The 24,354-nt window shown below is 51.5% G+C and overlaps 1 protein-coding gene across 2 annotated transcripts in view; it reads right to left on the reverse strand.

Annotated features, from left to right (window-relative positions):
- Positions 1-23,468, reverse strand: part of NPC1L1 (NPC1 like intracellular cholesterol transporter 1) — a 28,254-nt gene extending 4,786 nt beyond the window's left edge. Inside the window, exons 1-14 of one of the 2 annotated variants that reach the window (XM_023226505.1) lie at positions 23,152-23,468; positions 20,756-22,281; positions 18,828-18,928; positions 18,251-18,423; positions 17,861-17,989; positions 16,462-16,644; positions 15,758-15,872; positions 15,449-15,576; positions 14,080-14,217; positions 13,754-13,843; positions 4,098-4,288; positions 3,765-3,889; positions 3,047-3,173; positions 2,823-2,878 (exon numbers count right to left, since the gene is read on the reverse strand). In XM_023226505.1, the coding sequence (XP_023082273.1) occupies positions 2,823-2,878; positions 3,047-3,173; positions 3,765-3,889; positions 4,098-4,288; positions 13,754-13,843; positions 14,080-14,217; positions 15,449-15,576; positions 15,758-15,872; positions 16,462-16,644; positions 17,861-17,989; positions 18,251-18,423; positions 18,828-18,928; positions 20,756-22,281; positions 23,152-23,205 (3,136 nt within the window). In that variant the 5' untranslated portion in view covers positions 23,206-23,468. Of the gene's footprint in view, positions 1-2,822; positions 2,879-3,046; positions 3,174-3,764; positions 3,890-4,097; positions 4,289-13,753; positions 13,844-14,079; positions 14,218-15,239; positions 15,577-15,757; positions 15,873-16,461; positions 16,645-17,860; positions 17,990-18,250; positions 18,424-18,827; positions 18,929-20,755; positions 22,282-23,151 lie in introns of those variants that run through there. The other variant, XM_023226504.1, reaches the window with a different exon arrangement.
- Positions 23,469-24,354: the final 886 nt, after the last annotated feature.

Consider the following 24,354-nt stretch of genomic DNA (forward strand, 5'->3'; position numbering starts at 1 on the left):
CACACAGAAGATGGAAGGTAAAAGGTCAGAGCCCTTTCCAGGACACCTTCAGAATACCCCAGACACAGTGGCACAGGCATGTGATCAAGCTGGGTTCAGGGCTCTGCCACCACCATTTGAAATTCTTAGTAAATTTTGTGCAAGAGGTCCATATTTTTGTTTTGCACCAGCCCTGCAAACTCCATAGCTGGCCCCACTGCTGTGGGAGACCCAGGCCTGACCTTTGCTGAATGAAGCCTATAGAGATCTCTCTAGTGAACCCAGATTCTTCTCTATATGGTTTCAAGATATGCATTGGATTTTTAAAATTAACTTAATTGGTTTTTAATTTGCATATTCCTATAGGAAAGGACTAGAAAGGAAGACAGAAAAATGAGAACAGTTGAATTATTAGAACTGTGGCTTAGGGCTCCTGCCAGATCAAGGTTATTTCTTAATGACATTTTAAGAAATTAAGGTTATTGGCCAGGCGCGGTGGCTCATGCCTGTAATCCCAGCACTTTGGGAGGCTAAGGCAGGCCAATCACCTGAGATCAGGAGTTCGAGACCAGCCTGCCCAACATGGTGAAATCCTGTCTCTACTAAAAATGCAAGAATTAGCCAGCCGTGGTGGCACACCCCTGTAATCCCAGCTACTTGGGGGGCTGAGGCGGGAGAACTGCTTGAACCCAGGAGGTAGAGGCTGCAGTGAGCTGAGATTGTGCTACTGCACTCCAGCCTGGGCAACAGAGTAAGACCTCATCTCAAAAAAAAAAAAAAGAAAGCCAGGCGCGGTGGCTCACGCCTGTAATCCCAGCACTTTGGGAGGCCGAGACGGGTGGATCACGAGGTCAGGAGATCAAGACCATCCTGGCTAACACGGTGAAACCCTGTCTCTACTAAAAATACAAAAAAATGAGCCGGGCATGGTGGCAGGCACCTGTAGTCCCAGCTACTCGGGAGGCTGAGGCAGGAGAATGGACTGAACCCTGGAGGCGGAGCTTGCAGTGAGCCGAGATCGCGCCACCACACTCCAGCCTGGGCGACAGAGCGAGACTCCGTCTCAAAAAAAAAAAAAGAAGAAGAAATTAAGGTTATTAAGACCCTTACACAATAAAGGGTTTTTTGTTCTTGTTTTTGTTTTTGTTTTCGAGACAGAGTCTCACTCTGTCACCGCAGCTGGAGTGCAGTGGCACGATCTCGGTTCACTGCAACTTCTGCTTCCCAGGTTCAAGTGATTGTCGAGTGAACTTCAGGCAGCTTTCAGCCAGCAGTTCAAACTAAAAATTATTTCAGTACAAAGTGAGATCACCCTTCAAAAGCTCCCCCACCCACCAACGACCCCCATGTCTGTCTCCAGCACGAGCTCCCTTAGGGCCCCTACACCGAGCATGTCTGCACAGAGCTATAGCCAGCTCCTTTACACAGATGGCTGTCTCGTTCTGCCATCTGCTGTATGAGCTGACAGCATGTTGTGGGTCCTTTTCCTGTCAGTCTAACTGCATCTCCCTTGTCACCTTTTTCTTTTTTTCTCTTTTTTTTTTTTTTGAGAGAGGATCTCACTTTGTTGCCCAGGCTGGAGTGCAGTGTTGCGATCATTGCGATCACGGCTCACTGCAGCCTCAACCTCCCAGATTCAGATTATTCCTCCCACCCAGCCTCCTGAATAGCTGGAACTACAGGCACACGCCACCACACCCAGGCAGTTTTTTAAATTTTATTTGGTACAGGAGGCCAGGCACAGTGGTTCACGCCTGTAATACCAGCATTTTGGGAGGCCGAGGCAGTTGTATCACCTGAGGTCAGGAGTTTGAGACCAGCCTGGCCAACATGGTGAAACTCCATCTCTGCTGAAAATACAAAAATTACCCAGGTGTGGTGGCATGCTCCTATAGTCCCAGCTACTCAGGAGGCTGAAGCAGGAGAATCGCTTGACCCTCGGAAGTGGAGGTTGCAGTGACCTGAGATCACACCACTGCACTCTGGCCTGGGCAACAGAGTGAGACTCTGTCTCAAAATAAAAAAATAAATAAATAAAAATAAAGGGCCTCCCTATGTTGCCTGGGCTGGTCTCAAACTCCTGGGTTCAAGAGATCCTCTCGCCTCAGCCTCCTGGAGTGCTAAGATTACAGGCATGAGCCACCGCACCCAGCCTCTTGTTACTTTTAATAACCGCTAGGATTGTGCTGTGCCAAGCATCCTAATTCATTTGGCCAGCTGTCCTGTGGGTGTAATTTGTGCTGGTAAGAAAGGTGCTTAGCCAGGGTGTGGAGAACTCCCAAGTATGGTATCAACTGCTGAATGAATTCCACAAACTTAACGCTGACCATGGACTTGGGAGTGAGAGAAGGGATGAAGTCTGAGGATGTGGAGTTGGGAAACAAGACCTCTGCTGACAGGGCCAGGGCAGTTAGAAGCTCCTGACACATAGGGCCGGGCGCGGTGGCTCAAGCCTGTAATCCCAGCACTTTGGGAGGCCGAGATGGGTGGATCACGAGGTCAGGAGATCGAGACCATCCTGGCTAACACGGTGAAACCCCGTCTCTACTAAAAAATACAAAAAACTAGCTGGGCGAGGTGGCGGGCGCCTGTAGTCCCAGCTACTCAGGAGGCTGAGGCAGGAGAATGGCGTGAACCCAGGAGGCGGAGCTTTGCAGTGAGCTGAGATCCGGCCACTGCACTCCAGCCTGGGCACAGAGCGAGACTCTGTCTCAAAAAAAAAAAAAAAAAAGAAGCTCCTGACACAGGAGGGAGACAACATGTGACAGGCTATTCCCTGGGGTTCTCAGGGGCCCTCCAGAGCAACTGATTATGTCCTCCCCTCCAGGCAAGGCCATGCTTACCTAAAACCTGGCCATCTGAAGTCAAGTTCACAGAGGTGCTGTATGCTCCCAGGCCGCTGTGAGGTCAGGGCAAAGGCTTAGCCAGGAACAAAGCTCCTTTCATCTGCCCAGCCCACAGCCACCCCAGAGAGGCCCCTGATAGCCTCCTCCTGCCTCTCTATATTCACCCCCGTCCTAGGTCCCACATGTCTGTCCTCCCCAGCAGAAGGCCCTCCCAACCTTACCCTTTGGGACATTTGATGTTGGGCCGGTCATTGAGGAACCAGGGAAGATACTTATGGAACTGCTCCACTGAGGGCCTCACAGCACCCATTGTGATGCTCAGGCAGTTCTTTAGGCAGTTCAGGGAGTCTGCAGAGAAAGCAGGGGTCTGGGCAGTGACACCCCAGGGCCAGCAGCAGCTGCTGTGTGCCCCTCCTTCCCCAACAATCCCATCAGAGGTCCCAGGCACTCCAGCCTCAACTAGTCACTTCTAGGGGGATTTGCTTTTGTTATTTGTGGGAGAAATTCTCCTCTTGGCTATAGAAACTGTGGGAACCTACAGGCAGAAGGGGAAAGGAAGTTTGGGGCAGAAAAATGGGCCCCACAAAGTCCTCTCCACCTACAAATGCCACTGCTTTGGGCGGCGGGGCCATGTGCCAACCTCAGCAGCTCTCCACTCCTGACTCCCCAGTGCCCTGCCACCCAGGAGTGCCGCGTGCTCTGAAAGTGGGGCACAGTACACAGTAGCATACGTGTGTGATGCCCACGGGCCAGCACAGCCACCCACACAGGTGCTTCTCACAGAGTGCCTGTCCTTCAGGCCACGTCTGCACCCATGCCCCCGACAGACCCCACAAGACAGGTCGAGATGTTGAGGGAGCCTCTCCAGTCCTCTCCTTTCTGTTGCCTCAGTCTGCCTGAGCTATGGTGGGCAGTGAGCCCCCATGGCCCCAAACTCACTGATGGTCGAGGGGCAGAAGTTGTCCTTATTGGGGCCAGATATATAAAGGCGGCAGCAGGAGGACGGGGTCAGCCAGTCAATGAAGTCATCCACCCAGGAGGAGGCGGGGATGGCCAGGTAAGACCTAAGGGGCAGGTGGGAGGAAGGGTGACAAGGCCAGCTGGGCAGGGTGGTGGATTCTTCTCATGGCCCAACCCCCACACAGCCTTCCCCAGGCATACGGCAGCAGGGCAGCGGGACAGGGGTACAACAGGCAGGAAGAAAGGACTGGTGAGGACTGGGGGGACTCAAACAGGGAGTAGGCCGGGGTGTGGGGCGGGCCAGGCACTCACTGCTCAGGGAACTCTGTGGCATACTGGATCTTCTGGGTCAAGGAGAAGTTGTTGCAGCCTGCACTGGAGCAGATGGCATTCATCCCAGCCTCACTGGAGAAGTTGTAGCCCGAGGTGGTAACAAAGTACACCGGGGCCCCCGCCTCGAAGTAGCGGTTCAGAAAGAGGAAATAGTCAAGCAGGTACGAGTCCTAGGAGTGGAGGAGGGTCAGTAAGCTTCAGTTTGCTATGCACACCCCTAAAGGGTTCACTCCAGCTCACACTCTCGAAGGTACACACAGAGGTACATGCTAAAAGGAACATGCTCAGAGGTCCATGATCAGAGGAACACACACAGAGGAACATGTTCAGAGATACACATGCAGTTACACACTCAAAGGGATGTGTCAGTGGGACACTCAGAGGTATACACACAGATACATGCCTAGAGGTACACAGAGGTACATGCACACACGTACACAAAATGTACACCGAGAGGTACATGCTCAGAGGTCACACACAAGGTACATATAGAGAAGGACATGCACAGACACACACACTCAGGGGTACCTTTAAGATGTATGTGCACTGTACAGTTACACCAGAACACGGTTTAGGTGTACCCACAGATGAATATACTCCAAGGTTCACAGAATAGGTATAATCACAGGTGCAAACAGAAGTACACTTACGGGGGTGCAAGCACAGAGCAGCTCATATCACCTCACATGAACACACACTGACACACACAAACATGCACATACACATAACTGTATCCCTTCCTATCACCCCCAATTTGGCACAGCCACAGTCTAACAAGCTGGCCTGTGACAATGGCCCGTATTTGTGTGCACACATAAATGTCAGTGTATACACCCTCAAAGCTATGCACCAGGCATCCTCATGGTCTGCTCCCTTCTATAACATAAAGGCTCAGAGAGACATTAGGGAAAATGGCACAGTAGGAAGTATGAGGAATCTCTCTCCCTGCCTAGAAAACAACTTGTCTAGTATAACTATTTTGGTTTTGTTTCTTTTTCTTTCTTTTTTTTTTTTTTTTTTTTTTTGAGACGGAGTCTTCCCAAGCTGGAGTGCAGTGGTGCGATCTCTGCTCACTGCAACCTCCACCTCCTGGGTTCAAGTGATTCTTGTGCCTCAGCCTCCTGAGTAGCTGGGATTACAGGCACGTGCCACCACTCCCGGCTGATTTTTGTATTTTTAATAGAGATGGGGTTTCACCATGTTGGCCAGGCTGGTCTCAAACTCCTGACCTCAAGCGATCCACCCGCCTCAGCCTCCCAAACAGCTGGGATTACAGGCATGAGCCACCACACCAGCTCTGGTGTAATTATTTTGGAACTCTGGAGTCTATTGAGGGCTGGAAGCTTCTAGGATAAGGCTTGGACAGTAAATTGTGGATAATTTCAGGCAATCTCAGCTTTTAGTACAGTAGCAGCTACCCATCTGCCACTCCCAGCTTCAAGGTATGCAGCTGTGTATGCTTTCCAGAAGCAGCTTGTACACAACTTGCAGGAGCCAGGGTAGGCAAGGACGTCATCCACCAAATATCAGCTGGGCATGATGGCTTACACTTGTAATTTCAGAACTTTGGGAGGTCAAGCAGGAGGGTCACTTGAACCCATGAGTGGGAGACTGATCTGGGCACACAGTGACACCCTGTCTCTACAAAAAAAAATATACAAAAGTTAGCTGGGTGTGGTGGCACATGCCTGTAGTCCCAGGTACTCAGGAGGCTGAGGTAGGAGAATCATTTGAGCCTGGAAGTTTGATGCTGCAGTGAGCTATGATTGCACCACTGCACTCCAGCCTGGGCAAGAGAGCCAGACCCTGTCTCTAATAAATAAATAAATAAATCCAAATATCAAGTTCTGATATCTGAGTTCTGATCATTGATCATTACTTCTGATATTGGTGGTACAGATACACAGGCAGGCAGCCACTATTGCAACTCCCACCACCATTGTTGCAACTGCCTCCACATCTTACTAAAGTGACTTCCAGGAGATTTAAAGAGTAAGCATCTATCTCCCACCCCTTCATTTTTCCCTCATTTTCCTTTTGGGAACCATACATATAAGGACAAGGACATTCAAAAGCAACCATAAATATAGGGATATTTAGACAGTCACCACACTGCATAAATGCCCAGATAAATATGCAGGCTCATAAAATACCTGAGAAGACATTAACTCTGTGCCTTTGGCTGATCCCCAGCACAGAAACACCAACAGCAATAAATAAAATAAAGCAAGCCCTGGGAAAGAAGGAGAATCTGATCTCCAGAGCTACTACATTATAAGAATCAAATGTCTGTTTTTCAACCAAAAACACACCAAGAAAAAGAAAAACATGACCCATTCAAAGGGAAAATACTAAGCAACGGAAACTGTCCCTGGGTAAGACCAGACAGCAGACTTACTAGACAAAGACTTCAAAACAATTGTCTCAGCGGGGTGTAGTGGCTCATGCCTGTAATCCCAGAACTTTAGAAGGCCAAGGCAGGCAGATCACATGAGGCCAGGAGTTCAAGACCAGCCTGGCCAATATGGTGAAACCCTGTCTCTACTAAAAATACAAAAATTAGCCAAGCATGGTGGCAGACACCTGCAATCCCAGCTACTTGGGAGGCTGAGGCTTGACCCCAGGAGGCAGAGGTTGCAGTGACCTGAGATCACACCACTACACTCCAGCCTCAGTGACACAGCAAGGCTCTGTCTCAATAAATAAATAAATAATAAATAAATAAATAAAACAATTGCCTTAAAGTTGCTCAAAGAGCTAAAAGAAAACAAAGCCAAGGAAATAATTTATGAACAAAATGGAAATATCAATAAGGAGAAAACATAAAAAGGAGAAAAAAAACTCTGGAGCTAAGAAGTATAGTAACTTAAATGAAAAATTCACTAGAGGGATTCAAAAGCAGTCAGAAGAAAGAATTAGCAAACTGAAGATAAGACCATTGAAATTACTGAGTTTGAAGAACAGAAAGAAAAAAAATAACAAAAGTGAACAGAGCAGAGCCTAAGGGACTGTGAGACATCATCATCATCAAATAGACCAAAATATGCATTGTAAGAATTCCAGAAGAAAAGAGAAAGGGGAAGTGAGATTATTTGAAAAACTTATGGCCAGAACTCCCCAAATTTGATGAAGGACATGAATATAAACATTCAAGAAACTCAATAAACTCCAGTAGGATAAACTAAAGAAACCCACACCAAAGGATATTAAATTTTTTTTTATTATTATTATTTTTTTTTTTGAGTTGGAGTCCTGCTATGTTGCCAGGCTGGCGTGCAGCGGCACGATCTCAGCTCACTGCAACCTCTGCCTCCTGGGTTCAAGTGATTCTCTTGCCTCAGCCTCCCAAGTATCTTGGACTACAAGTGCGCACAACCACGGCCAGCTAATTTTTGTATTTTTAGTAGAGATGGGGTTTCGCCACGTTGGCCAGGATGGTCTTGATCTCTTGACCTCGTGATCTGCCCGCCTTGGCCTCCCAAAGTGCTGGGATTACAGGCATGAGCCACTGCACCCGGTTGCATATTATAATTTAGCTGTCAAAAACCAAAGATAAGCCAGGCATGGTGGCATATACCTGTAGTCCCAGCTACTCAAGAGTTTGAGGTGGGAGGATTGCTTGAGCCCAGGATTTCAAGTCCATTCTAGGCAACATAGCAAGACTCTGTCTCTAAAAAATAAAATACGGTTTTTTAAAAAATAGAAAACATTGAAAAAAAAGAAGTGACTTGGCATATACAAAAGATTGTCAAAAAGATTATCAGCATATTTCTCATCAGAAACCTTAAAGCCCAGATGGCAGTGGGTTTGTATATTGAAAGAGCTGAAGAATGCTGGGCATGGTGGCCCATGCCTGGAATCCCAGCTCTTCAGGAGGCTGAGGCAGGTGGATCACCTGAGGTCAGGAGTTTGAGACCAGCCTGGCCAACATGGCAAAACCCCATCTCTTCTGAAAATACAAAAATTAGCCGGGCATGGTGGCACACACCTGTAATCCCAGCTACTTAGGAGGCTGAAGCAGGAGAATCACTTGAACCTGGGAAGCAGAGGTTGCAGTGAGCTGAGATTGTGCCACTACACTCCAGCCTGGATGACAGAGTGAGACTCTGTCTCAAAAACAAACAAAAAAAAAAACAAGTGCTGAAGAAAAAACAATTGTCAATGAAAAATCCTAATTCCAGCAAAACTGTCACTTAAAAATGAGGGAGAAGGCTGGGCATGGTGGCTCATGCCTGTAATCCCAGCACTTTGGGAGGCCGAGGTAGACAGATCATTTGAGGCCAGGAGTTTGAGACCAGCTTGACTAACATGGTGAGACCCCATCTCTGCTAAAAATACAAAAATTAGCCAGGCATGGAGGCATGCACCTGTTAATTCCAGCTACTTTGGAGGCTGAGGTAGTAGAATCTCTTGAACCTCGGAGGTGGAGGTTGCAGTGAGCCGAGATCACACCACTGCACTCCACTCTGGGTGACACAGTGAGACTCCATCTCAAAAATATAAAATAAAAAATAAAAATGAGGGAGAAGCCAGATGAGGTGATTCGTCCTACAATCCGAATACTTTGGGAGGCTGAGACAGGAGGATCACTTGAGCTCAAAAGTTTGAGACCAGTCTGAGTAACATAGTGAGACCCCTATCTCAAAAAAATTGTTTTAATTAAAAAGTAAAAATGGGCCGGGCATGGTGGCTCATGCCTGTAATCCCAGCACTTTGGGAGGCCAAGGCAGGTGGATCACCTGAGGTCAGGAGTTCACAACCAGCCTGGCCAACATGGTAAAACCCCGTCTCTATTAAAAATACAAAAATTAGCCTGGCATGGTGGCGTGCACCTGTAATCTCAGCTACTCAGGAGGCTGAGACAGGAGAATTGCTTGAACCCAGGAGGAGGAGGATGCAGTGAGCTGAGATCACACCATTGTACTCCAGTCTGGGTGACAAGAGCGAAACTGCATCTCAAAATAAATTAAAAAATTTTTTTAAATTAAAATGAGGGTGAAATTAAGACATTCTCAGATAAACAAAAGCAGAAGGAATTTGTTATCACTAGTCCTTCACTGAAAGAAATGCTAAAAGGAATCCTGTAGGTTGAAATAAAAAGACATTAGACAGGCCAGGCGTGGTGGCTCATGCCTGTAATCCCAGCACTTTGGGAGGCCAAGGCAGGCAGATCACCTGAGGTTGGGAGTTCGAGACCAGCCTGACCAACATGGAGAAACCCCATCTCTACTAAAAATACAAAATTAGCCCAATGTGGTGGCACATGCCTGTAATCCCAGTACTCAGGAGGCTGAGGCAGGAGAATCACTTGAACCCAGGAGGTGGAGGTTGCGGTGAGCTGAGATCACACCATTGCACTCCAGCCTGGGTGGGCAATAAGAGTGAAACAATGTCTCAAAAAAAAAAAAAAAAAAGAAAAAAAAAAGACATCAGACAGTAACTCAAAGATGTATGAAGAAATAAAAATCCCTTGGCTAGGCACGGTGGCTTACACCTGTAATCCCAGTACCTCAGCTGGCTGAGGTGGGAGGATCTTTTGAGGCCAGGAGTTTGAGGTTATAGTGAGCTATGATCACACCACTGCATTTCAGCCTGGGCAACAGAGCAAGACTCTGCCTAAATAAATAAATAAATAAATAAATCCCGAGCAAGGGTAAATAAATGGGCAGTTATAAATGTTATGATTTGTAACTCCGCCTTTTTGTACATGATTGAAGAGACTAATGCAAAAAAAAAAAAAATCATTAGCCTATGATTTTGGATACATAATGCCTAAAAATACAAAAGTTTTTGAGACACAGTCTCGCTCTATTGCCCAAGCTGGAGTACAGTGAAACAATCTCAGCTCACTGCAACCTCTACCTCCTAGATTCAAGCAATTCTCATGTCTCAAGCCTCCCAAGTAGCTAGGTTTACAGTCATGTGCCACCATGCCTGGCTAATTTTTATATTTTTAGTAGAGACGGAGTTTTGTCATGTTGGCTAGGCTGATCTCGAACTCCTGGCCTCAGGTGATCTAACCACCTCACAAAGTGCTGGGACTACAGCCGTGAGCCACTGTACCCAGCTGAAAAATATAATTTTTGAGACAAGGTCTCTCTCTCTTGCTCAGGCTGGTGTGCAGTGGCATGATCATAACTGACTGCATCCTTGAATTCCTGGACTGAAGCAAGCCTCCCACATAGCTGGGACTACAGGCATGTGCTACCATGACCAGCTAAATTTTATATTTTTTCTAGAGATGGAATCTCACTGTGTTGGCCAGGCTGGTCTCAAATTCCTGGCCTCAAGCAATCCTTTCGCCTCCACCTCCCAAAGCATTGGGATTACAGGCATGAGCCACCATGGCTAGCCCAAGATATAATTTTGTGACATCAATAACTGAAAGGGGGATAAGATGGAGTTGTTATAGGAGCAGAGTTTTTGTATGCTATGGAAAGAAAGTTGGCATAAATTTACAGTGTTATAACTTCAGCACATTTAATGTAATCCTCATGGTAATCACAAATAAAATTAGCTGTAGACTATGCACAAAAGGAAATGAAAGGAAAATGTAAAATTTCACTAGTAGCAACCAACTAAGTACAAAAGAAGTCAGTAATGCAGGAAATGAGAAACAAAAAAGCTACAAGGCATATAGAAAACAAATAGCAAAATGACAGAAGTAAAGCCTTCCTCATCAGTAATTACTCTAAATGTAAATGGATTAAACTCTCCAATCAAAAGAGAGTAGTAGAGTCAGGCATGGTGGCTCACGCCTGTAATCCCAGCACTTTGGGAGGCTGAGGTGGGTGGATTACTCAAAGACAGGAGTTCGAGACCAGCCTGGCCAACATGGTGAAACCCCGTCTCTACAAAAAATACAAAACAAGTAGCCAGGCTTGGTGGTATGCACCCGTAATCCCAGCTACTCAGGAGGCTGAGGCAGGAGAATCACTTGAATCTGGGAGATGTAAGTTGCAGTGAGCCGAGATCGCTTCACTGCACTCCAGCCTGGGTGACAGACAGAGACTCCATCTCAAAAAAAAAAAAGAAAAGAAAAAGAGTGGTAGAATGGATTAAACACACGATCAAGATTGTGAGAGTTTGCATACTGTGCCCTAGGCAGCCCCCATCTGCTAAAAAACAACAAAACATGATCTAACTATATGCTCTCTCCAAGAAACTCACCTTAGATCCAAAAACACAAATAGGTCAAAAGTGAAAAAAAGTGAAAAAAAAGTAAATAGGAACCAAAAGAGAATAGGGATAGCTATACTAATATCAGACAAAATAGACTTATTTTTATTTATTTATTTTTTTTGAGACGAATCCTTACTTTGTTGCCTAGGCTGGAGTGCAATGGCATGATCTCAGCTCACCGCAACATCCGCCTCCCAGGTTCAAGTGATTCTCCTACCTCAGCCTCCCAAGTAGCTGGGATTACAGGCATGTGTCACCATGCCCAGTTAATTTTATATTTTTAGTAGAGACAGGGTTTCTCAATGCTGGTCAGGCTGGTCTCAAACTCCTGACCTCAGGTGATCCATCCGCCTCAGCCTCCCAAAGTGCTGGGATTACAGGAGTGAGCCACCACTTCCAGCCAAAAAAATAAATATTGTTTGAGTTCACTTATATGAGGTGCCTAGAGTGGTCAAACTCATAGAACAGAAAGTAAATGGGCCGGACACAGTGGTTCGTGCCTGTAATCCCAGCACTTTAGGAGGCCAAGGCGGGCTGATCACAAGGTCAGGAGTTCGAGACCAGCCTGGCCAACATGGCAAAACCCTATCTCTACTAAAAATACAAAAATTAGCTGGGTGTGGTGGCACACGCCTATAGTCCCAGGTACTCAGGAGGCTGAGGCAGGAGAATCACTTGAACCTGGGAGGCAGAGGCTGCGGTAAGCCGAGTTCGTACCATTGCACTCCAGCCTGGGTGACAGAGCAAGACTCCATTTCAAAACAAAAAAGAAAAAGTAGAGGCCAGGTGCGGTGGCTCATACCTGTAATCCCAGCACTTTGGGAGGCCGAGGCAGGTGGATCACCTGAGGTCAGGAATTCAAGACCAGCCAGGCCAACATGGTGAAACCTCGTCTCTACTAAAAATACAAAAATTAGCTGGGTGTGGTGGTGGCCGCCTGTAATCCCAGCTACTTGGGAGGCTGAGGCAGGAGAATCACCTGAACCCGGGAGGTGGAGATTGCGGTGAGCCGAGATTGTGCCATTGCACTCCAGCCTGGGCAACAAGAGCAAAACTCCATCTCAAAAAAAAAAAAGTAAATGGTGGTTGTGCCAGGAGCTGAGGGGAGGGGAGAATGGGGAGTCACTGTTTATTGGGTGAAGTTTCAATTTTGCAAAAAGGAAAGAGTTTTGGAGATGGATGGTGGTGATAGTTGAATAGTTTGAGTGTACTTAATATCACTGAACTGTACACTTAAAAATGGTTACAATGGTAATTTTCTATTATGTGTATTTTACCACAATAAAAAACTGGAAAAAAATGATAAAAATTTTAAAAGCAGTAAGAAACAAATGTCCCCAACAGAAAAATAAACAAAAGACGTCAACATAAAACCTCAGCAGGGTCTAGTGGCCCATCACGTCCTTCCTTCTTGCTCTTGGGGCACTAAAGACCCTCTTCACCTCAGCCCCATGACATAGCCCCCAGGGCTTCTGCAGGTGGCGGGTTCATTCTGGGACTCCCCACCTGCTCTCCCTCCATAGGGTCACCCAAAGTATAGTCCTGAGCTGTCTGCTCTTGTCCTCCCTCACCTGGCTTCCAAGCCAGTACTGCCCCAGCCACACCCCACTCAGCCCTGCTGTGGGGCTTGGGCCTCGCTGCTTCTGCTGGGGCTCCTGCCAGCGTCCAGACTCTTGCCCCAGTCTCCATCACAGTTCTCCAGATGGGTCCTAGACATCAAGTCCCCTTGATGCCCTCCCTCTCCCCAGAGCTTGCTTATGCAGTCTGACCATGTGTCTCAGACTTTGTTGTCTGTGGCTGCTTCCTCTTGGCCACCAGTCCATGGCCACCACTGGTGCACATCCAGATGAGCCAGGTCTCCAGCCTTGGCTGACGCATTGTGCCTGTTGGCCCACACACTTACTGATCCAGGCTGGGCAATCAGCACTCTCCCCAACCATGCCCTTGGCCTCCAGCTCGTCCCACCCCCACAGTCGCTGCCACACCCAGGAAACACACCTGGGCTCACCCCAGCCTCCCATTGGCCAGTCTGTTATCACTTTCCTCTGCAAATCCTATGTGAGCTTGGAGGTCCCCTCCAACCATGGGGCTTTCCTTTCCCTGAACCCCTGCCCTCCCTGGGCTTCAGGGCCAGAGGATTCGCAGGGCTGGACACTGGGCAGGCACTCAGCAAAGTGACAGTCATTCTTTGTGGCCTGCGGTCTCACATGGGCAGCCCTCCGGTGCCTGGGCCATCTCTCTTACTGTGGCCCGGGGCTGGCACCTGGCTGTTGTGCTGTTCATACACGAATGTGGCTTCACTCTGCAGGACTGCTGGAGATGCCTCCAAAGCAGTGGGTAGTTCTGCACCTCTGGTCAAGCCCCTGGCTAGAGACCCCCAACCCATCCCTGCTGGTTGCTACTACCCCTCCCCAAATCCCAAGGGCCAAGGGTTGAGAAGAGCCTGAGCTCACCTTGGGCAGGGCCAGCTCCTGGTCCAGTCCAACACTGATGTGACACATGTAGTAGAGGCTCACTCCAAATAGGGCGAGAAACAGCAGCAGCTGAGAAGAGACCTGCTGCATGAGACCACCCTGCCCAATAGCCGCCCCCCAATCTCCCCACAAATGTAAGTCAGTCAGGGTGTCATGGGTAACATTCTGGAGTTGAGCAGACTTGCATGCCAGCCCCAGGCATCAGCACCTGGGCCTAGGCAACCTCCCCACCTCCAACCCTGCTCTTCCTGAGGCGAGGTCTCCACCTAGTCCCCCTGCCCTCGTGTGCTTCCAGGCCCACTCACCACAACCCCTCGAGTGATCCAGTGCAGCAGGAAGGGGACATAGGCCTTTCGGAAGAGGCCAAGCAGGAACCCCTCTCCCTGGCCAGGCAGGGGCAGCTCCCGGGGCTTGACGCAGCAGCAGACATCCAATCGGGAGGCCTGGAGTGGGAGGCAGCCCCTCGAGGTAGTCCCAGAGCAGACCAGATCCCAGGGACCACCTTCCTGCCCCCAGGGAGTGTCACCTTCTGTGGGTGGCCTGTGCCAGTGCCGCTCATGGAGACATACCAGTGTGCTGTTTTCTTTGCCTTTTTTTTTTTTTTAAATCTTGATAAAATATCTCTAAATTGTATGCCATCATTTGAACCAACAGATCAACTCCTGTCTGTCCCTCATTTATACAGCTGACCCTTGAGCAACATGAGTTTGAACTGCCTGGGCTCACTTATCCCTGGATTTTCTTCCACCTCTGCTGCCCCCGAAACAGCAAGACCAAGCCCTCCTCTTCCTCCTCTTCCTCAGCCTACTCAACCTGAAGACAATGAGGATAAAGACCTTCATGATGATCCACTTTCACTTCGTGAATAATAAATAGATTTTCTCTTCCTTATGACTTTCTTACTAACATTTTCTTTTTTCTAGCTTCCTTTATTGTAAGAATACAGTTTATAATACATATAACATTCAAAAGACGTGTTATCGACTACTTATGTTATCATTAAGGCTTCCAGATAATAGTAGGCTAGTAGGAATTAAGTTTGGAGGGGTCAAATGTTACATGCAGACCAGGCATGGTAGCTCACGCCTGTAATCCCAGCATTTGGGAGGCCAAAGTGGGTGGACCACTTGAGGTCAGGAGTTCGAGACCAGCCTGACCAACATGATGAAACCCCATCTCTACTAAAAATACAAAAATTAGCCAGGAGTGCTAGTGGGGGCCTGTAATCCCAGTACTCGGGAGGCTGAGGCAGGAGAATCGCTTGAACCCAGGAGGCAGAGGTTGCAGTGAGCTGAGATCACGCCATTACCCTCTAGCCTAGGTAACAGAGCGAAACTCCATCTCGAAAAAAAAAAAAGTTACATGCAGATTTTCAACTTCTCAGACAGTCGGTCCCCTAATCTCCACGTTGTTCAAGGGTCAACTGTATTTTATTTCTGAACCTCATGCACTTAAGGAGGTTTGATTATATTGCAAAATTTGTCAAAACAAATTTATTTTTCTATAGGAAATTGGAGAATACATGGCCTAAATATTACCTAAATATTACAGCACAATGTCCCTGTCCCCCACCCCATTCTCTGGGCCATCTCTGTGGTGGTAAAGCCACCCCATCTCCCTGCCATGGTGGGAACCCAGGGGCAGGTCCCTCGGTACTGGCCCAGCTGCCCCTACCTCCTGCCTCTTGCTGTCCAGGGAGAGCAGGGCCACAAAGGCTGACATCTGCAGGAGGAAGTCAAGGACCACTGCAAGGCCAGAGGTCAGGGCAAAGGTCCGCACAGCTGGCATGGGGGTCAGGGCCCCTGTGAGAGAGCAGAGGGCTGTCAGGGCACCCTGGCTTCAAGGGCAGAGTGGGAGCCGACATTGACAGGGTACAGGGGGAAGGGGGTCTGCACTATACCCACTGCCCTCTGGGAACTCCTAGGCCCCAGCACTAACCCAGCAGGCCTAATGCCGAGTGGGGAGGGTCTGCCCCAGGCTCACCTAGGAAGAAGCAGATGGCCTCAGAGAGGCTGCACAACAGCATGCTGGGGGCCACCTTGCCCAGGGCTCGGCCAATGTGGACCTCTCGCGACTCCCCAGGCCTCCGGGGCAGCCTCTGTGTGGGAACAGCAGGGATAAGAGCCAGGGCCCTCCAAGGGCACCATCCCTCAAAGGCCAGCAGGGAGCTGGCAAGTGCCCAGAGCTGCAGCCAGGCCTGAGGAGCTGCTCTGACCTTCCTGAGTCATCAAAGACCCTCACACTCTCCACGGCCAATGTTCTTCTTCCAGGGTCTGGCTGGGAGAAATGCTTGGTGCATTCGAGATGTCTATAGCATCCCTGTTCCAAGCATTGTTGGAACCCTGTTCACCAACAGGGAGAGGTGAAATCGACTCTGATTTATCCTTACCATGGAATGCTATATAGCAGCATAAAGACAGGAGGAGGCTGTAATGTACTAACATGGAGAGGTTTTACTAGACATTGCAAGGGGTTAACAGAAAGCTAATTCCGGATGGTAGAGGCAGGATGAAGTCATTTATGTCAACACACTCTAGTTTCTACAGATATTGTAAACATGAGTGTCGATGAACAGAAAGAGTCTGCAGGGAGACCCAGCAAATTCATGCCAGAGTCCCATCTGGCCAGGAGGTGAGGTTGGGAGAAGAGTGGGCAGTTGGGGGTATGGAGAGTTCCTCCCTTCTTACCTGGTACTCGAGAACAAAGATGAAGATGTTATCAGCCCCCACAGACAGCACCAGGAAAGGCACCACTTGCAGGATGATCAGGGAGGAGCGGATACCCAGGTAGGAGAAGAAGCCCATGGCAGCCATGACTGCTCCCAGGACCACGGCCACCCCGCCAAGGCCCAGTGTGGCCTTGGAGTCCACCTGCAATGCAAACAGGCTCAGCCCCCTGGCCACCTAGCACCTACCCAGTATGCCCACCAGCCTCAGCTAGGTGAGACACCACAGCAGGCAGGCACCCTCCGTGCCTGCAGGTCCCCGATATGCCCCTGGTGGTGAGGAGCTCACATCTCACATTAAAGCCCCTCTGCAGAGCCATCCTCCCAAGGGCAGGTCCATGAAACCCAAAGGCATAGGTGAGCCTACTCCATCTTCCTTGAGCATGCATTGCAAGAGATTGTAAGTATTAGCTTTGCATTTGGGCAAGTGAGCGTATGGCATGTAACAGAAAGAAAACTGCTCTTAGGTCAGGTGTGGTGGCTCACACCTGTAATCTCAACACTTTGGGAGGCTGACGAGGAAGAATTGCTTGAGCCCAGGAGTTTGAGACCAGCCTAGGCAACAAAGCAAGACTCTGTCTCTACAAAAAATTTAAAAAAAAAAAAAAAAAAATTGGCCGGGAGCAGTAGCTCATGCCTGTAATCCCAGCACTTTGGGTGGGCAGATCACCTGAGGCCAAGAGTTCGAGACCAGCCTAACCAACATGGAGAAACACTGTCTCTACTAAAAACACAAAATTAGTCAAGTGTGGTGGCACATGCCTGTAGTCCCAACTACTCGGGAGGCTGAGGCAGGAGAACTGCTTGAACCTGGGAGGCAGAGGTTGCAGTGAGCCAAGATTGCGCCATTGCATTCCAGCCTGGGCAACAAAAGCAAACCTCTGTCTCAAAAAAAAAAAAAAAAAAAAAAAAGCTGGGCGCAATGGCATGTGCCTATAGTCCCAACTACTTGGGAGGCTGAAGCAGGAGGATGACTTGTGCCCAGGATTTTTGAGGTTGCAGCAAGCTAAGATCATGCCACTGCACTCCAGCCTGGGCAGCAGAGCAAGACCCTGTCTCAAAAGAAAGAAAGAGAAAAAAAGAGAGACAGAGAGAGAAAGAGAGAGAAAGAAAAGAAAGAGAAAGAGAGAGGGAAGGAGGGAAAAGAGAAAAGAAGAGAAAGAAAAGAAAAAGAAAAGAAAACTGCTCTTGGCCTTTCACTTTCAGCACAGAACACCCTCGAGAGGGTGGCTACCCTTTGGGGCAGCCACTTAGGTGTGTCCATTCTGCTGTTCTGAGATGCTCTGGTTAGGAAAGTTGTAGAAGGCCTGCTGAAGATGTCCTGGGCTAGCCCACCTAGCTGTGTCCCTCCCGCTTCTCACCATCACTCGGCTCCAGCTGGAATAGCTGCCCAGGGCCAGGGAGATGTACAGGAAGATGACAATGTAGCTGGTGGCAAAGATGGGCAGGTCTTCGGCTGTGGTGCGATTGATCTCATCTTCCAGAGAGCGCTGTGGACATACACCCGACCAGCCCCCACTGACCGTGCCTGCTCCAGCCAGGCCAGCTCTCAATAGCTCAGTCACTGGGCACTAACTGTGTGTTGTGTCACAGGGTCTGATGGCCCCCCATAATCCCTGGTGAGGCTACAAGAACAGCCATCACAATCACCCTGTTCCGAGCAGGCAGCCACTGCCCAGGTTGGGGACACAGGAACTGACCCAAGACCACCTGGGTTGCACCCCCAGAGCCAGGGACCCTGCAGCCCCTACCTCAGCCATGAACGTGACCTGGAATTTGCCAGCCATCCGACGCTGGAAGGCTCGCATTTCCTCCAAGAAGGCCTCCTCCCACAGCTTGGCCTCGGCCAGCCGGGGGTCCCCGGCAGGGTAATTGTTGAGGGAGAACGTCATGATCAGGGCCTCCGCCTCAGAATACTCCTCCCCTGGGATAAGAAACGCTCAGTCCCTTCCTGCTGCACCCGTGCCTCCCTCCCCCTCCAGCTGCACCCCTATATTCCCTCCCCCATCTAGCTTCACCCCTCCCATCACCCCTTGCTCCTTCTCCCCCACTCCTTCTTCATCTGATTCATGGCCTTATCTCCTACACCCCACTTCTCTCAGGCAAAGGTAAGACCTCAGGCAAAAAACCAGAGTGCCTGAGTAACACTATGAGAAGATAAAGGAGATGGCAGAGAGAGGAGACAGGACAGAGTCGGCCTATAGCTTCCAGAAACCAGGTCACCCCCAGGCTGTGAGAACCCCCAGCACCACCCCCACCCTCCCGTCTATGGTTCCTGCCCCAGTACTGCATCTTCCTTGGCCTCCTCTCAGGGCCCACTTAGCTTACCTTTGTACCCCCCAACGGCAAGGAAGGGGAAGACAGGGGCCCCGTAGTCAGCCATGCAGCTCAGGGCCAGGGCTGTGCCATCCTTGAAAGTGAGCGGGGCACTGGAGGGAGATGACCACAAAGGGAAAGGGCCTTTCCTGGCCCTGCCCAGTCCCTATGGCCCCTCCCTTCTCCTCCCACCCCAGACCCACAGCACTACGGAGGGTGAGCTGGTGGGGCGGGGGACACTGGCTGCAGATAACTGCAGATAGCCCAGCCTAGTGGGTCCTAAATGGCTCCCATCCAGCAAGATCTCCTGCAGGCCCCCACCCACAGAGTGAGTTGGAGCTGCCGCGTGCCTCCCCTGTGCCAGGCAGCGGCTGCCCCGGGCCATGTCCCTCTGTGCCTCTCACGTCTCCACACACTAGCCTGACCTTCCTGGCTCTGACAGTATCTCATTCTGGATTGAGCATCACACCTGAAGTCCCATGAGGGTGGAAGAGCTGGGATTTGAGCCGTGGGGTCTGGCATGGGCTGTCTCAAATGTTGCCCTCTCAGCCTCCTTCTCCTGCCTAGGGCCCCCCAAAACCCTCTAGGTATTGAGGTCAAATTTGGAATCCTGGAGCCCAGGAGCCAATGTTTTCAGAGTTTACTAGCCTGGTGCCCTCAGGCAAGTCTGTAGTTCCTTCAGCTTAGCCCTTTCTGCAAAGCCCATCATTGTGAAGATGCGGTGGGACACCAGAGCGAAGCTCTCTACGCCCCTCTCTCAGCTCTCAGCAAGCAAGTGCTGGTTGCTGTGTGACCTTGAGCAGCTTACCACACCCCTGCGAGCCTCAGTTTTCATGTCTGTAAAGTGGGGATAATTGGACCACCCAAGAGTTGTTGTGAGCATCCAAAGTCAAAATAAAGGTAATGCCCTATAATGGACTATAAAGCTAGCATCAGACATGAGTCTGAGGTCAGGCCACGATGCCTCCCCAGAGCAAACAATAGCTCCTCTCGTTCCCGCTGTTTCCAAGAGACAGCCCTTGGGTTCCTGGCACAGACACTCTGAGAAGCAGCCCAAACTTGGGGCCCAGCCGGGGGATGCAGAGCCAGATAGCGGTGGACAGAAAGTGTCAGCACTCTCTTCCAATCCAGTGGTTCTCAAAGTGTGGCCTGGGGCCCTTAGGTGTCCTGGAGATCCTTCCAAGGGTCTGTAAGGTCAGAACTGTTTTCATAATAACACTAAGATGCTATTTGCCCCTTTTAACTCCCATTTGCTCTGGACTATGGAGTACTAAACGTTCATTTTGAGGACCTCTGCTCTACTCCAACCTCAAGGAGCCTCCACTGCCACCGCCCCGCTACTGCCCTTGGCTCTCGGGCCCCTTGGCCCAGCAGCCTTGTTGGCAGCACACCAGAGTGGACAGAACCAGGACCGAACCCCAATCAATAGGAGTGTGTGTGGCTGTGGCCTGCCCCGGGACACCCGGCCCAGGTGCCTGAGACCAGCCATGACCCCTGGCCTGAGGGCACTTTTTCCAGTGCATACCATGGTACCTCATGGGCTACCGACGGCCTTACAGCACCTAGCACAGAAACAAGAAGCAAAACAAGGCAAATATAAACATGTGCTGTGCCAATCAGACTCCTCTGTCAGACTTAAAACAAGAGTGTGGCAGGGAGCTCCCACATGTCAGGAGCTCTGCAGAAAGACAGAGTGGACCCGGGGTTGAAGGGCCAGTGATGGCCATGCACAAACCTGCAGCCATGAGCAGGAACTCTGGCCAAAGGAAATGGCGGCTGGACAAGAGGCAGAGATAAGCATCCGGGCAGCCCCAGGCCAGAGTCATAGGAATAGCTACCTCTGGTCCTTCAGGACCAGCTGTATGCCCGGCCAGGTTCCCGGGAGGCCATGGCAGCCCAGCCCCAGCCTGCTCCTCGCTTGGGCCCCACCACGGACTCACTTGGCACAGTACAGAAAATGGTCCTTCCAGTCGACTTGGGAGGTCTGCCCCATCAGTGTCTGGTTGGCCGTGAGCAACAGGAGCGTGCGGTTGCTCTGGAAATACTGCAGGAGGCTGCTGATGCAGCAGTCGGAGAGACTGGTATTGTCCGGATTGAGGGGGGCGTAGCAGATGTGCTGCAGGGAGATGTTGCGCTGTGCTTCGGGCGACCACACCTGGAGGTGCCGCAGCCTCTCCTGCAGCTCCAGCAGCTCCAGCAGCAAGTCCAGGTCCAGGATCCCGCTGAAGTTCTTGGGCCCCAGCAGCAGGGAGTCATACCTGTAGCTGGACCGGTTAGGAGCCGTCAGGATCACCTGGTTGGTTCGGAAGAAGGGGCCGAAATGCTGGTCATGAAAAGCCTTCTCACTCCGGGCTTGGCTGTTGGGGGCCGACCACAGCTCCACGGGGTCCGTAGTGAGTTCTGTAAAGACCAGGCCCGCTGCCAAGACCACTACCGGGACGACAGACAGCACCAGGATGGTCAGAGGCCACGAAGCCACCCAGGTGCCCCAGCCCTGGAAGAACTGACCAAGGAGGGTGTGGGTGGAGAAGCTGAGCTTGTCAGAGAGGCTGGTGCCCTTCTTGGGGTCCACCGTCTTGCTTTTGTCCCTGGTGGGGGCCACACGGAGTCCCACGAGCAGGATGGTGACCACAGTGAAGACAGAACAGAGGATGATGATGAGGACCAGCCAACCCGGCATCCGGCCCAGGCGGAAGGTGGAGTCCAGGGCCTGGGGGCGGGCGATGGCAGGACAGGATGCAGCACAGTCCTGGCAGGAGCAGGCCACTGTGTCGTCACCTTGGGACTCATTGCAACGTGCAACCCCCTCATTCAGAGGCTGAATCCCACTCCCCACAGCCTGGCCGGGCTCCAAGAGGTGGAAGGTGATATCCAGTGGGGCCAGACCATTGCTTGTGTCTCCCTGGAAGTTGAGCCAGCGCTGGGCATTGCAAAGGGCAGAGCCATACACGCCACACATGGTGCCCACAGCCAGCGTGGCAGCCGCAGGGACGCGCACACGGCTGCAGGAGTCATAGCTCTGCTCGGCAAAGCTGTGCTGGTAGAAGGCCTCATAGGCCACCACAGCTGGGAGTTGTCCAGCCCCTAGCTGAGCCACACGGGTCACATTGATGAAGAGGCTCTGGTTGGGGCTGCATGTGTTGTGGCAGTACAGGTTCACGAAATTGTCAGAGCAGGCTGGGCAGCGGGTGAGGAGGGCCTTGGTGACCGACAGACTCGTTTCCAGTGATACCAGCTGCTTGACGGAGCAGCAGGCTTGGGTGTTGGGGCCGGTGTAGAGGCGGGGGCAGATCCTCTGTAATAGGATCAGGTGATCACCTGTGATGTTGCGGGCTGGCGTGTTGGACAGACAGGACACGTTGGAGAGTGTCACGAGGCCTCCAGACAGCTCTGGGTTCTTCCCACATTCGTCATAGAAGGCGCAGTAGCCAGGCTGGTGGATGGGTGTGTAAGGCTCGCTCTGGGCCTGCAGAGCACAGCAACATCACTCATGGGCCCTGACCCAGCTGGGTGCCATCCAGGCAGCAGGCAGCCAGGGAGGGCGTGGCGATAAGAAAGACATCGAGCAGAGGCAGGGAAGGGGAGCGTGGGGAGTGGGAAGCCTCCCGGAGGCATGTACCAGCCAGCCAGTGTTGGAGTGACAAGTGGGCAGGGCAGCCAGGCCTTTCTTCCTAGGTGTGGCCTGATAGACCTGCAGTTTAGGAAGGTCCTGCTGGAGAGGCCAGGTATGGGTAAGGAGCAAAGCTGACTCCATGGTGCCGGGCCCTGCCCACATCAAAGTCAGCCTGAGTCCCCACACTGCACACCACATCCAGAGGCCAGGGTCTCTCATGGAGAGTCTGTGCAGGAGGCCCCCCGGCTCCCACCACCACCACCACCACCTGCTTGAGGCCGAAAGCCATCACCCACCTCCCAGACACAAAGGGAGTGAGGAACTTAAGAGGCACCAGTCCTGGATCTTCTCCCAGCCTCCAGAGTGCTCAGCCCTCCCTAGGTGATACTCACTAGGTAACCCCATCCCAGCACCTCCTTGCCTCAGACCTCCCTCAACTGCAGGCCTGGACCGCAGTAGGGCCAGTGACAGGAGGGACTTGGAGCACCCCAGTCCAGCGACCTCTTTCACCCCTGTGTGCATTCAACCCTGTGACCTGGAAACCCTCCACCTGCACCCCTCCTCTGTGGGGCCTGGCATCCCTCATGTGTCCGGAGACTGGCCCAGCCTGCACGCCCTGAGGCTCCCTTGCTGTTACCCAGTAACACTCGCCTGGTACACGGCTGGCCCCAGGGTCCCTGACTGGAGGCTGTAGGGAAGGTGGAGCCAAGCCCTGGGACTCACCAAGCGCAGGAGGAGGGCCCACAGCAGCCAGCCCCTCAGGACAGCCTGCGCCATCCCGGGTCCGAGAAGGGGTCAGCGGGTAGCCGGGCCAGGCCTCAGGGATAGCCAAGGGCTGAACACACATTAAGGCAGCCTCCTCCCCTTCGATGACAACCCTGGCCTGACTGGGTTAGGGACCAATGAGGCTGAGCCCTGCTAGTTAATGATCCACCACTCCCACTGTTTGGCCCCAGTCCACAGGCCCCCGCTTTAGATGAGCCTCATCATGCAGGTGCTAGGGTCTCTACTCACTTCCCAAAACGACCGAAGCCAGAGGGCTGAGCCAGTTAGGGGAAGAGACCACGCTATCAGCCCCTAACTCAGCCTCTGCTGGAGTTGGTGCCAGGGCCTGGAGGCACAGGTGAAACCAGGCACTGGCTGGGCTCCGGCCTCAGGAACTCAGCATGGCCGAGGAACCTCTGCACCCTCCCTGGCTCAGCCTTAGACCCCTGATCTGCCCTACCCCTTCTCGGGACCAGGGCCAGCTATGGGCTCAGAGGCACCCTCTGCACTGTCATCCCTAGCGACTGTTCTTAATTAATATTAACAGCCTGATAACAGAGGGGCAGTCAGGGTGGAGTTACGCAGTGACAAAAGTCCCCTCCTCCAGGAAGCAAAGGGAAAGAACAGCTCACTCCCGGGCCTGACAGTTGACAGAGACCCCAGATATCGGAAGACTCTCCTTTGCTCATTTTACTCTTCATCCCCACTTCCCCCTGACCTTCTCCCTCTTGTCCCTTGCCCAGGCCTGTCCCACCAGTCACCCCTAGCAAGGGACAGAGCATGGCTGGGAGCCTTGAGCAGCAGCCCTGCTCCACCTGGGCCCAGGGGCGTGGTACACACTTTCTGCTCCCTCCTGATAGGAATCTTCAAGGCCTACCTTGGGCTCTCACTATCACCAGGATGGGCCATGACCTTGGCCCCCATTACCAAAGCTGAGCTGCAGATAAGGGCAGCTTGTTGGGAACATCACCTGCGTGCCATCTACTGGAGACAGCTGCAGGGAGGGACCTGTCTCTAGTGTTCTGTGGACCCCAGCCTCACGCAGGGGAAGACAGAGGCTGAGAGGAAGCGGGCCAAGGCAGGGTCAGGCTGACCCCTAAGTCCTCAAGACAGCCATAGTGGAGAGGAAAGACAGTCAGCAGCCAAGGGCCTGCCCCTGGG

This window comes from Piliocolobus tephrosceles, chromosome 8 (genome assembly GCF_002776525.5).
Source record: "Piliocolobus tephrosceles isolate RC106 chromosome 8, ASM277652v3, whole genome shotgun sequence".
NCBI classification, from domain to species: Eukaryota; Metazoa; Chordata; class Mammalia; order Primates; family Cercopithecidae; genus Piliocolobus; species Piliocolobus tephrosceles.